General features: G+C 43.2%; 2 protein-coding genes across 6 annotated transcripts in view; one reads left to right on the top strand and one right to left on the bottom strand.

Moving 5' to 3' along the window:
* The window catches only part of Lmbrd2 (LMBR1 domain containing 2), a 60,178-nt gene extending 54,070 nt beyond the window's left edge, over window positions 1–6,108 (bottom strand). For 3 of the 4 annotated variants that reach the window (XM_021183333.2, XM_021183334.2, XM_029469677.1), the window contains exon 1: window positions 5,916–6,108. The gene's annotated coding sequence lies outside the window, so the exon portion shown is untranslated. The remainder of the gene's footprint in view (window positions 1–5,915) is intronic. The other variant, XM_029469678.1, reaches the window with a different exon arrangement.
* Skp2 (S-phase kinase associated protein 2) overlaps window positions 1–12,286 on the top strand; it is a 44,033-nt gene that overhangs the window by 7,742 nt on the left and 24,005 nt on the right. Inside the window, exons 1-2 of one of the 2 annotated variants that reach the window (XM_021183335.2) lie at window positions 6,300–6,472; window positions 6,969–7,240. In XM_021183335.2, coding sequence (XP_021038994.1) covers window positions 6,465–6,472; window positions 6,969–7,240 — 280 coding nt within the window. In that variant the 5' untranslated portion in view covers window positions 6,300–6,464. Of the gene's footprint in view, window positions 1–6,299; window positions 6,473–6,968; window positions 7,241–12,286 lie in introns of those variants that run through there. The other variant, XM_021183336.2, reaches the window with a different exon arrangement.

Below are 12,286 nucleotides of genomic sequence, written 5' to 3'. Positions count from 1 at the left end.
GAGTTCGAGGCCAGCCTGGTCTACAAAGTGAGTTCCAGGACAGCCGGGCTATACAGAGAAACCCTGTCTCGAAAAACCAAAAAAAAAAAAAAATATATATATATATATTTATATACAATATATTTTGATCATATTGTTTCTCCTCTCCCAACTCCTCCCAGATCCTCATTTCCCCTATCTACCCAACTTCATGTTCTCTCTCTGCAAAGAACATAAAACAAAAAAACCAAAAATCAAAATAAAAAAACTGTAAAATAAAAATACCAAACAAAGGGTACATACACACAGAGACAAAGAGAGACAGAAACTCATACATACAGAGAGAGAGAGACAGACAGACAGACAGACAGACAGACAGAGATAGAGACAGAGACAACAAAAAGCATAGGAGTCTATTTGTGTTGGCCAACTACTCTAGGGCACGAGGCTGCCCTGGAGTGTGGTTGATATATCTAATGACACTCCATTGGAGAAAACTGATGTTTTTCCTTTTCCAGCAGCTATCAACTGCAAATAGCTTCTTGGTTGGGGGGTCCTTGGCAAAATATTTTATAGAAGTAAGTTATCCTAGACAATTAGATATTAAGTTTATCTTAGGAAGTTAGACATTTACTAAAGCTTTCTAAGACCATCCATAGCCAAGAATTCAACATTTTCTGAAAGAAGTCACCACCAGAAACATTCAACAGTGACTTCTTTGAAATCCTTTTGTGCTTTGTCAAACTCAACTTTCATGATTGAAAGCTTGTTACAATCGGCTTTGCAGTTACCATTTCCCACTAATCTGTATAAAGCTTACTTTCTCTTTAAAAAGCTACTTCTCTATTTTATGTACAAAGAAGCTGCTGCCACTGCTGCTACTATTACTTATTATTTATTATTATTATATTATTACTGCTGCAAAAGGTTCTTACTGTCTCTACTAACACACTGGACTGAAAATCACGACAGAGCCGAGTTGGGCGCATCCATCTGCTACTGTGAATTATTTGGATGCTGAGGTGACAGCCATATGGCACCATAGTTGGTCTTACCAGTGGATACTGGGTAATGTCATTTTGTTTTTTCTAAGGTTTTAAGACATGGTCTTGGTATGGAGCCCAGGCTAACCTCAATTCATTATATAGACCAGACTGGCTCTGAACTACTTCCTCAGTATTGAGACAATTTTGTTGTTTGGTTTGTTTGAAATAGGGTTTCATGAATCACCATCAGTTCTAATAAGAATGACCTTGAATACCTCAAGTGCTGGGATTACAGGCAGGTACTACCTCACCTACCTGGAAAATATTTTTAAATTGTAAATGTACAATAGGAACATCAGCAAATGATTTTTAACTTCTGTAATGGTTTGTATATGCCTAGAGACTAGCTCTATTAGAAGGTGTGGCTGAAGTGGATGTGTCACTGTGGACATGGGCTTAAGAGACCCTCACCCTAGCTGCCTGAAAGTTAGTTTTCTACTAGTAGCCTTCAGATGAAGAAGTAGACCTCTCAACTCCTCCTGCATCATGCCTGCCTGGATGCTGCCATGCTCCTGCTGCCTTGGTGATACTGGACTGAATCTCTGAACCTGTAAGCCAGCCCCAATTAAATGCTGTCCTTGGTCATGGTGTCTGTTCACAGCAGTAAAATCCTAACTAAGACAGAAGTTGGTACAAGTAAGGTATTGCTGTGATAGGCCTGACCATGCTTTTGTTTGGAAGAATGTGGATTTGGAAAGCAATGGAATACTTTAAGTGAGGTTAAATTGTGTGGACCTGGCCCGAGAAGTTTCAGTGGAGAATTTCAGTATGTGGCCTAGAGACCACTTTTGTGGTATTCTGGTGAAGAAGGTGGCTACTTTTTGCCCTTGTCTGAGGATTCTGCCTACGGATAAGGTAAAAGAAGAGATTTAGATTAATTGCATTGACAATTAAGGAAGTCTCAAAACAGTCTGGGGTAAATTCCACTGTGTGGTTACAAAAATTCACTCTTATGAAAAGATCACTCTGATAAAAAGGAGAAAGTTGAGAAAGGAAAAATAACAAATATATGGTTCAAGTATTAAAGGGGCACCAGTAAGTAAAACGGAGCCAAATCCTGTGTTCTAGGAGATAGCAGATTAAGGGAGTGGGACTTTGGCCTAGATCCTACCCAGCTAAGTTTAGATCCAGGTATGGTGATACACATTTGTAATCCCAGGAGATAAAACCATACAGATCTCTGAGTTCAAAGCCAGCCTGGGACAGAGTAGGTTCTAGGTGAATCAGAACTTAAATCCAGGCTTGGTGTGATAGGCAACAAAGAAGAAAAAGGAATTGGAGACCTAAAGACCCTTTGACATCAAACATGGAGATACAGAGTTTAGAGTTTGCCCAGCTGGTTTCCTGTCTTGCTTTGAGGTCTCCTATGCTTAAGCTTCTCCCAGTGTAGAATTCCAGTCTCCAGGCTGTCTACAGAAGATATTCTTCTTCTGGCTGCCTTTAGATCAACATATAGAACTCTTTCAGCTTCTTCACCAACACCTTGTCTGCAAGCTGTCATGCTTCCTGCCATGATGATAATGGTCTAAACCTCTGAAGTTGTAAGCCAGCCCCCAGGGTAAATGTTTTCTCTTATAAGAGTTGCCTTGGTCAAAGTGTCTCTTCACAGCTATGAAACCCTAACTAAGACAATGTGCTAGCTGCTTACCTTTGTCTTCTAGAAAATATCTACCTGCTCCAAAAGTCTCAAGGTATTGATTTTACCCTCAGCCATCAGCTTTCCTCAAAAAAGTATATCTATAAGAAAGGGACGCAACTGCATTTTACTTTTCACCATCTGTGGTGATACCATAGCCCCAGAGTGCGCCCTTATCCCTTTCTAAGACATGAGTCAGGCTCACAATAACAATTGCTCCCTTACAACAAACTGGCATTCAGTTTGCAAGGCACCTAAGCAGTTCTTCATCTGTTTGCTTGCAGGAGAATAAGTACAATTCAGAACCATGTCAAGAAGATGCATCTAGCACCCCAAAGCCAGACAGGAAGAAGAGGTCAATCATTTAGGCACATAATCAGAATGGGTTCATTACTGTAGAAAATGTGTGGAGTCGTAACTATGTATAACTCTGCAAAAGATTTCAAGAGCCAAAGGGAAAGTGTGCCTTTGACCACAACAAAGGTTGACATATTTTTTCAAACATTAATAGGTTTAGGGAGATGATAATTCGTATTTGGAAGCATCCTAGTTTTCATGGGTTGGCATTAATACCATAGAAGAAAAGTTGATTTTACTCAAAATAAAATGCCAACTGACTTAACTGATGAAACTTTAATGTACAAGTAGTCAGAGTGAACCCTTTAAAACATCGGGTACAAAAGCCTTAAGTATTTAAAATCCAACGCCACCTTTTCCTATTTGCTATTATTTTCAAATGCCTTTTATAACCATCTTGCTAAAATTAATGGTTCAGGAGTACTGTCTTCTATGTATGTTGTGTTGTTAAAAGTTCTACATGCTCAGTGTGAAAAAAAAAATTAAGGTTAAGATAATTTCGGAATTTCAAATGTTCAAAACCAGAGAGGTCAGGAGAGAGAAGGCGCTTAAGCCAAAGAGAATGAGAAAAAAGAGCAAGGCACAGAAGCAACTGATGAGAACACAAACAAGCAAAACCCTGACAGAAATCTGTCAAACCCCCAAACTCTGAAATCAATAAGAAATGTGGCCATCAAGAGCTAAAGATTCACCAGAATTGATATTAATTTTTTCTTTTATCCAGGGCCTTCAGATGCCTAAATATAGACTGTCTGCTATTGAGCCACACCCCAGTTGCAGTATTAATGTAAATAAGTATTTTAACTCATCTATATGGCATAATGAAAGTTAGATAACTCAAGAACCTATGTTTTGAAACTGACAAACCAGGTGTCTAGGATCCTAAGTGTGACAAGAGGCGGGCGCAGATGGTTCATCTTTGGCAAGGCTTGAGAGCTGAAGTTGGCAACCAGGTCAGTGGGTAAGGAGAACTCTAAACTCTCCACAAACCCTTGAGGATTTCAGTTGTAGGAACTGTAAGAATTCCAATACCAATTACTTTGGCATCTAGAGATTCCTTTCTCACAAAGTATTGTTTTTACAAAGGAACTTGAAGATTTAATGTATGTTTACTATATTACACCGTACATTGTTTTGTTTAGTTAGTTCCTACAAACTAATGAGAAAAGATTGTTAGAATTTTTGCTTAATAAGGAGTAGATGGCAGAGTGGATATGTCATTTACCCAAGTTCTCACACCAGTATGTACAAAACAAAGTAAGGTACCCTGACCACAGAGAATAGATTTCAATTTCATGTCTCCTCTCCAATCCAGACATCTGTTTAAAATACAATTTGTTTTAAATAATTTCTATGGTTCCATTTTCATAACAAATAATTTAAAAATATTCTACTAGTCTTCAAAATGAATCAAGACGAATCAAGACACAATACTCAGCCGGGTGTGGTGGCGCACGCCTTTAATCCCAGCACTCGGGAGGCAGAGGCAGGCGGATTTCTGAGTTTGAGGCCAGCCTGGTCTACAGAGTGAGTTCCAGGACAGCCAGGGCTACACAGAGAAACCCTGTCTCTTTTCAGTATATTATGGAAATAGCTGTGATTAGAAGAAATGCAAAAGAAAACCGGTTTCATTATCATGGCAAATCAGCAGGCTCCTAATTTCAAAGTTGATAGGCTTTCCTTTCCTAGAGAGAACCTTGTGCCCACCAATTTAAATATCCTAAGGTCTCTGGTAACTCTTAACTGAATTCAGGGCTGAACAAGGTTTTGTTTTATATTTACTACAGTTTACTCTTGAATGAGTTACATCCTTACAAAGGACAAAGTTCAAGAGAAGGCAAATGAGTTTTTCAAAGGAACAAAAGATAACTTTATACACTATTTCAGAAGGTCTCATTTTAAGATACTTTCCATAGCAGACTGTGAATACATACTTATTCTCCTAGTCTTTCTTTTCAAGTAAAACCAATTTGCAAAAAGGTCTTTTTTTTTTTTTTACACCAATCTCACAGGAATAAAAGTTCATGAATCTCTTCCTCTCAAGAAGTAACTGATGCAAAGACTATGCTAGAAACAAAGACAAAACTGAGCATGAAGGATTTAATTCCACTATAAAACGAAGCTTGCTCTCCCCACAAAGAAACACAAGTGTATGCAATCTAACATACTAAACCAATATTCTAATGTTTTTGATGAAGGTGGCCTGCTTTTTTTCAACTCTATAAATCTTCATTTTTACCGGACTAGAAATGCATCCCCCTACCCTCTCCCCTGTTGCACAGTTTGCACACCTGAATTTTGCATGGTCATTCTAATCTAATCGCCCCCGACCTCTTCAGAGGCTAAATTAGCATCGTTTCTAGGCAGAGAGATTTTAAGACAGGCTGTGGGTTGAGTCAGAGGCACCTAAACAGCTTTCAGGGTGGTCTCTCCTTGCAAGCGGAGCCTCCCTTTTTCCCTTTGGCATTTGGGAGACTCATCAAGGATCCAAGAGGATGCACGCGGGAACCACTGCTGGCTCCTGCCGCCTTAAAAATAAACATCGCTCCTCTTGGAACTGCGCTTTAGCTCGAAAAAGGCTTCCCCTCGCACGCTGATTTGATCTTCAGTGCCAGCCCGTGGGGTGTGCCGCGTCCTCGAGCCTAGTTTACAAGTGAGGAAAGGATCGCGTCCACAGACCCAGTCCTAAGGGCCGCCCACTGCCAGGTGGAGGAAGGCGAATGGCAGGAGTGCCACCCGCAGCCTCTCACCTGGCTGGCCATCGAGACCCCGGAGATGGGCTGGCGGCGGCGGCCACTCACCATCTGGAGCTCCCCCCAAGTCTATGTCCGCCAGGGACTGGGCCGGGACCCCAGACCCTGACGCACCTCACGCGTCCCCGCCCCCCTCACGCTCACCGTCGGACCTCGCCAGACAGCGTCTGGAAGGGACTCAGAAGCTTCGCGTCCGCCGCAGCCTGCCGGGGTCACGAATCCTTCAGTCCCGGGCGACCGTGGCGGTGATCACCCGAAGGCCCGTGAGCTCCGGGAAAAGGAAAACCCGCTCCCAGTCAATCGGCTGACATTTCCCAGCCAGCCGGAGCTCCACCCACTTCCGCCTGCCTGTCCTCCTCCTCCTCCTCCTCCTCCTTCAATCCCGCCCGGCGCCGCAGGGAGTTGTGGGTATCTGGAGGGTTGGTCCGAAATCAGAGTGGAGGAACCCAGGCAGGACTACGAGCTAGGCTCGGAACTACAATTCCCAGCAGGCAACGGGGCGTCAGAAGGCGGCTGCTGGAGAGCGGGATGCAGAACTCCGCGCGCGCGGTGGTGATGGAACGTTGCTAGTTCGCGGGTCCAACTGCTGGGGCCCCGGGGATCACTCTAAGCCGAGCGCTAAAACAGGAGTCTGGAAGGCAGGCAGCTCTTCAATTAATTCAAGCATTCAAAACTCCTGAATCAGTGGACACCATGCACAGGTAAACCGATTGCAAAAAAAAAAAAAAAAAAAAAAAACGGGCAAAACATGAATGAACCGTTTGAATTCTTTTAGGCCGCGAATGTTGCTTCTTGTTCAAATAATCTGGTTATGTGAATGGTTGCTTAGAGAAAAAGGATGGATGAATACTTTAGTGCGAATATCAATGTGCAGTTTAATTTGGCTTCCTAATTAAGTTTTCCTTCCGCTACTTTGAGTCATGGTATGAGCGCCGTCCCTCTTTTTCCCTCCACGGGAAGAAATTATTGAGGCCTTCTGCGTGACCATAAATCCCAAAGCCTTTCGAAGTATATGTGTTCCCGATTTTTCTCTTTCATTCTTGGATTTCTCTGGCTTGTAGGCACGTTTTAAAAATGCAGTACTGTCACTTGCTGGGACTTTTCTCCACTCCATTCTTGACTCTTCTTTCATGCCTACCTTGGATTTATTTAGGGGTGTATTTTCAAAAGGAATAGAGAATGTCTGCCCTTCTGCAGGAAGCACCTTCAGGAGATTCCGGACCAGAGTAGCAACGTCACCACCAGCTTCACGTGGGGATGGGATTCCAGCAAGACTTCTGAACTGCTGTCAGGCATGGGTGTCTCGGCCTTGGAGAAGGAGGAGGTGGACAGTGAGAACATCCCACATGGACTGCTCTCAAACCTCGGCCACCCCCAGAGCCCTCCAAGGAAACGAGTCAAGAGCAAAGGGAGTGACAAAGACTTTGTGATCATCCGTCGGCCTAAGCTCAACCGGGAGAACTTTCCAGGTAAGGCGTGACACCGAGATCCAAATTGTATATGTAATGGGTTGAACTATTTTGTTTTAACTAGATTTGATTGAATTATTTCCTTGGGGAATCTTTTGGATCAGTGCCTAAAATTGCCTAGTTTGGAAGTGTGGCAGTGAAATGGATTCCAGTCATTAAGTCTTCAGGAATCTTGGTTGGTCTTTATCTTGTGGTCAACAATTGACTTGAAACTTTTTTCCTGCCCTTTTCCTTAGAAAGGAATCTTCCTGCTCAAAGTCCAGCTCAGTACACTGACATATGGGAACAGAAGCAGGGATCTTAGATGGTCCCCTTTTGTCTCTGATATACTTCTTTGTATCTGAGCAAGCTTTGTATGAGAATAGCTTAGATTATTGGTAGGCACATTAGGAAGGTAAATGTTACTAAGTAGAAGAGACTTAGATTGCTCCACTTGCAAGCAGGCCCTGGGGGTGTGGCGCTTCCCTTACTGTGACATTGCATCTACAGTCATAGAACCCTGAAATGTGGTCTCATCCCCACTGCCCCCTCTACCCAGCTAGTCACTGTGTCTTTCACTCTTGTGTGGCAACTGTTTCAAGCTTTCATCATCTCTTCCTGGATTATTGTAATAGATTTATAATGTCAGCTTTCTTCTCAGTTCTGTCTCCAGGAGGCAGGGTGAATTGATGAAATCAGAATTTACCTGAAAGTATTCTCTCACGAGTGACTCCCACTCCTTGATTTCCCAGATTCACATTTTTAAATAACATTTTAAATAACAAAACATTTTTAAATAAAGTGCCTCCAGGGTGGATCCAGACTCAAGGACTGCAGCCTTAGGGTAAATATAGTGTGTTGACCTGAGGCTTGTCAAGGTTTCCCCACCCCTACCCCCTAGTCATTTAAAAAAGTGATTCAGGGCCAGGCAGTGGTGGCACATGCCTTTAATCCCAGCACTTGGGAGGCAGAGGAAGGCGGATTTCTGAGGCGAGCCTGGTCTACAGAGTGAGTTCCAGGACAGCCAGGGCTACACAGAGAAACCCTGTCTCAAAAGAGTGATTCAGGAAGTGTTTTTGAGAGCACACTGTCCTCCACAGTATAGTGGCTCCGAATAATAGCAGTGAACAAAACAGACACATTCTAGAACTTCCATTCTAGTGAGGAAATCCTGGAGGTCCAATGGATATGGTACTTTATGTAATACGTTAGGCCAACGTGGCTAAAAACAAAGAGGGGGTCAAACTGAGGAAAAATGGAAGTCTTGGAATCTGAAGATAGATTGCAAACTGGGTGTTGGCTGACACCCTTATTTGGGCTGTGACCTTTAAGCAAAGACGAGGGGAGAATGCAGGAATACGCATGAAAATGTCCCTTGGTATAGAGGACCTAAAGTAAAGGGAACAGCCACTTAAGATGCTGGAGAACAGGAAAGCAGAATGGGAGTGGACAGAGTAGGGAGAGGTGCGGCCTCTGGTGGGGCTGACCTTTCCTCAGTGGAACACTCGCTCCTCTCCCCTCATTCAGTGTTGTCCATTGAGACGGGTTTCTTTGTTTGTCATGTAACTCACTGGCCTCCAACTCAGACAAGCTGGCCTCCAGCTCAGAGATCTGCCTGCCTCAAGTTCTGGGATTAAAAGAGTGGACCATCTGCGCCCCAACTCAGTGACCCCTCTAAAGGGACACATTGGTTAGCTGAGGCTGAACTGTACCGGGTAGAGAATAGGCAGCAGACCCCTAGAGATTTATGTAGAGCGGTAGGAGAATGATAAGCCGTGGTCAGGATGAAAGCAGTGGAAGAGGTGACCAAAGTCTAAACTAAAATTGGGTGAGGAATGGAAAAAGAGGTTGAAGAAAGCATCAGAGTGAAGCCTTGCAAAGCCAGCGTGAAGAAATGGATTCTTCCGTCCTTCCTTCTGGCGCTGTCTGCAGGTGGTGAGCAGATCTGTGGCTTGCTTGAAAATCCCTGTTTTGTAGTCCCCTGTGGTGTCCCATGCCTTTGAACCCAGTACTCCGGTGGCCAAAGCTGGCAGATCTCTGTGAATTGGAAGCTCGCTGGCCTATACAGTGACTTCCAGGACAGCCAGGGCTACGCAATGAGACTGTTGTCTCCAAACAAAAACATATATTTTCTGTTTGGGCTTCTCAATACTTTTGTAGGAAAGGGAGTCATCTTCAAGTTATAGCATGTGAGTCCACATTAATGCCAGGTATGGTGGCTCGTCTCTCTGGTCCCAGTTTAAGAGGCTTTAGTCAGAAGATGGGGATTTCTCAAAGTGAAAACATAACTGAATATATAATAATATTTGAGATTAACTAGAGGGGTATGGAAGTAAGTTCAGACAAATCTACATTTACATCTTGATGCTGCCATTGGGAGCTACCTTGGGAAGTGACTTGAACTTTCTGGGCCTTAGTTTCCTTATCTGTGAAATGGAGCAATAATTCCTACTTAAAGTGTTCATCTGAACATTGAGTAAAACTGTAAAGGTCTTAGTATGACAGTGGCTTATAATAGGTTTCTGACTCTGGCTTGAGAAGCCAGTTGATATACATCCTCTGTCTACAGAAATGTTAATCCGACTCTGCGCATATAGAAATCTTTTTCTTTAAAACTTAACGTGACTCTTATTTTTAGAGCCTGGGTTTTTAATAGTAGCAATTTGGTGTTTGACCAAATGTGGTGAGAGATAGATCCTGCTAAGATGAACAGGTTTTGATTAACTTGCCCATTGTACATAGCTTTGGTTATAAAATATGACTGCTCTGTGTTGTTCCACATCTACCTGTCCACAGATGTAGGACAAAAGGCATCTTTGAAGCAAAACGCTGTGAGGACCCAGACAGAACATAAGGGAGGGTTGCTGTCTCTTAGGAGTTTCAAAATGGAGTTGAAGAGAAAGACAAAGTATATAATAGCTGCACACAGCCACATGCCTGCCAGGAAGACAGAGGTGTTAGTTGTAGCTCAGACCCTGAGTGTCCTCAGGGCTGGAAGGAGGGAAGGAGCCCCTCGTGCAGAAGTGACTCATTTCCCATCCCAGTGGATATGTGGAGTCCTTGGCTACTCAGCAAAGCGAAGGTGTTGGGGAGAGAGGAACTGAACTGGTCCAATCAGTTAGTCTGCATTTCTTTTTTCTTGTTTTGTTTGGGTTTTTTGTTTGTTTTTTGAGACAGGGTTAGCTTTGGCTTGGCCATCCTGGACTTTGTAGTCTAGGCTGGCCTTGAACTCTCAGAGATCCTCCCGCCTCTGCCTTCCAAGTGCTATGATTAAAGGTGTGTACCATTATCCTGGCTTTTTTATTTTTTTAAAGACCAATCTTGTATACTTCTGGTTAATCTTGTATTCACTATGTAGTCTTGAAATCTCAGCATTTCTACTACTTCAGCCCACCTTACAAGTGCTGACAGCTTGTGAGGTATCATACATGGACCCCCCTCCCTCCCTTTATTTTTTAATATACTCTCATCTTGTAGTCCAGGTTGACCTTGAACTCAAGGCGATCCTGTCTTCGGCTTCCCTAGTGCTTGTATAGACAGCACAGAAATGAACCTAGACTTTAAGATTGGTGGTGGTGCACACCTTTAATCCCAGCACTTGGGAGGCAGAGGCAGGCGGATTTCTGAGTTCGAGGGCAGCCTGGTCTACTAAGTGAGTTCCAGGACAGCCAGGGCTACACAGAGAAAGCCTGTCTCGGAAAAACAAAACAAACAAACAAAAGATTGATGCTTAAAATGAATATCTAAAGTGAGAGAGGAAAATAACCATGGCTTTTAAGGGTATTTGTGGATTAGGAGATAGAGAAGGCAATGGCATACACTTACTCATGGAGTGACTTTCTTGAGTATCCCCTTGTTAATTACTCTGGATGAGAAGGAGGCCCATGGTGTAAGCCGAGAGACAGCTGCTACAGAAGAGTGCCACCAAGCTCCCGGAAGCATGCATAGGCCTCCAGTGTAGCTGGATTCTTATCCCAGGGAGTTTTGTGTGCAGTTGTTAGGACAGGTGGCTAATAACTCTGACAGGATTAGGGCTGGACAGGCTATGCCTGCTGAACACAGATCTGGTGACTGGCCCAGGGCTTTTGTTGTTTCATTGCTAAGCAAGCTTTAACTATGAGCTGCATTCCAGCTTCACATCTGGCAACTAAATTCCTCTGCATCTGTTTATGTGAGATGATTAAAACTATGTGACCATCCCATCGTATAGCAGGGCAGTTCTGGCTGGCTCTCTGGGCCAGGCCAGAGTAGGGAAGAAGTTGGGAGGAAACAGGAAACAGTGCAGAAGTGGAGCCAGCAGTGGAAAGAGGGCAATCACATTTTATTCATGGTTCTTAAATGCCTGTTCCTTGTCTTTTAAATAAGTAAGCACCTTGAAAAATGCACTTGAACTAATATGTTGATTAGCTCTATCGTGGCTGTTAAGCCACTTCAACTTCCAGACCCTGCAAAGGTTCTCTCTCAGACTAAAACTCCAAAGTTCAGAGGCTATCACAATCCACATGGAATCGTGTTCAAAGTACAGAATTCCACAGGTTCAGAGGAAAGAATTTCTTTAGCCTGAGAATCTGTGGTTTTAGTACCCCAAAGCAAACATTTTTCTCCCCATACATTTTTGTTTAGGGAGTAAGAAATATATTTTATATTGCCATAGGAGAATTTGAAACAAGAGTTTCATAGAATTATCATTCCCCTTTCCCTAGGATATTATCTGTTCTATTCTATCCCATTCTTGCGATAGTAACAATAATGGTAATGGTGGCAAGATGGCTCCAGACATAAAGGCATTTTCCATCAATACTGAGCTGCTTCCTCTCTTAAACCCACAAGGTAGGAGATACCCAACTACTTTAACAGCCTCCACACCCTTACACGAAAGAAATAAAATGTTTTGTTCAAAGCAAAATAGTAGTAGCAGCAGCAGCAGCAGCAAGCCTACTAAATTGATTGCAGGACCCACCAGCTCCCAAACCTTTGTTCTGTCGGAGTCATTGTGGGGACACTTCCAGTCATCTTTGCTTGCTTTAAGTTTCCTTGTGGCCATTCTACCGTTTTCTTTTTTTTTTT

Source organism: Mus caroli, chromosome 15 (assembly GCF_900094665.2).
Source record: "Mus caroli chromosome 15, CAROLI_EIJ_v1.1, whole genome shotgun sequence".
Taxonomy (NCBI): Eukaryota; Metazoa; Chordata; class Mammalia; order Rodentia; family Muridae; genus Mus; species Mus caroli.
The sequence above is the reverse complement of the archived record's forward strand: the minus strand, read 5'-3'. Positions and strand labels throughout refer to the sequence as shown.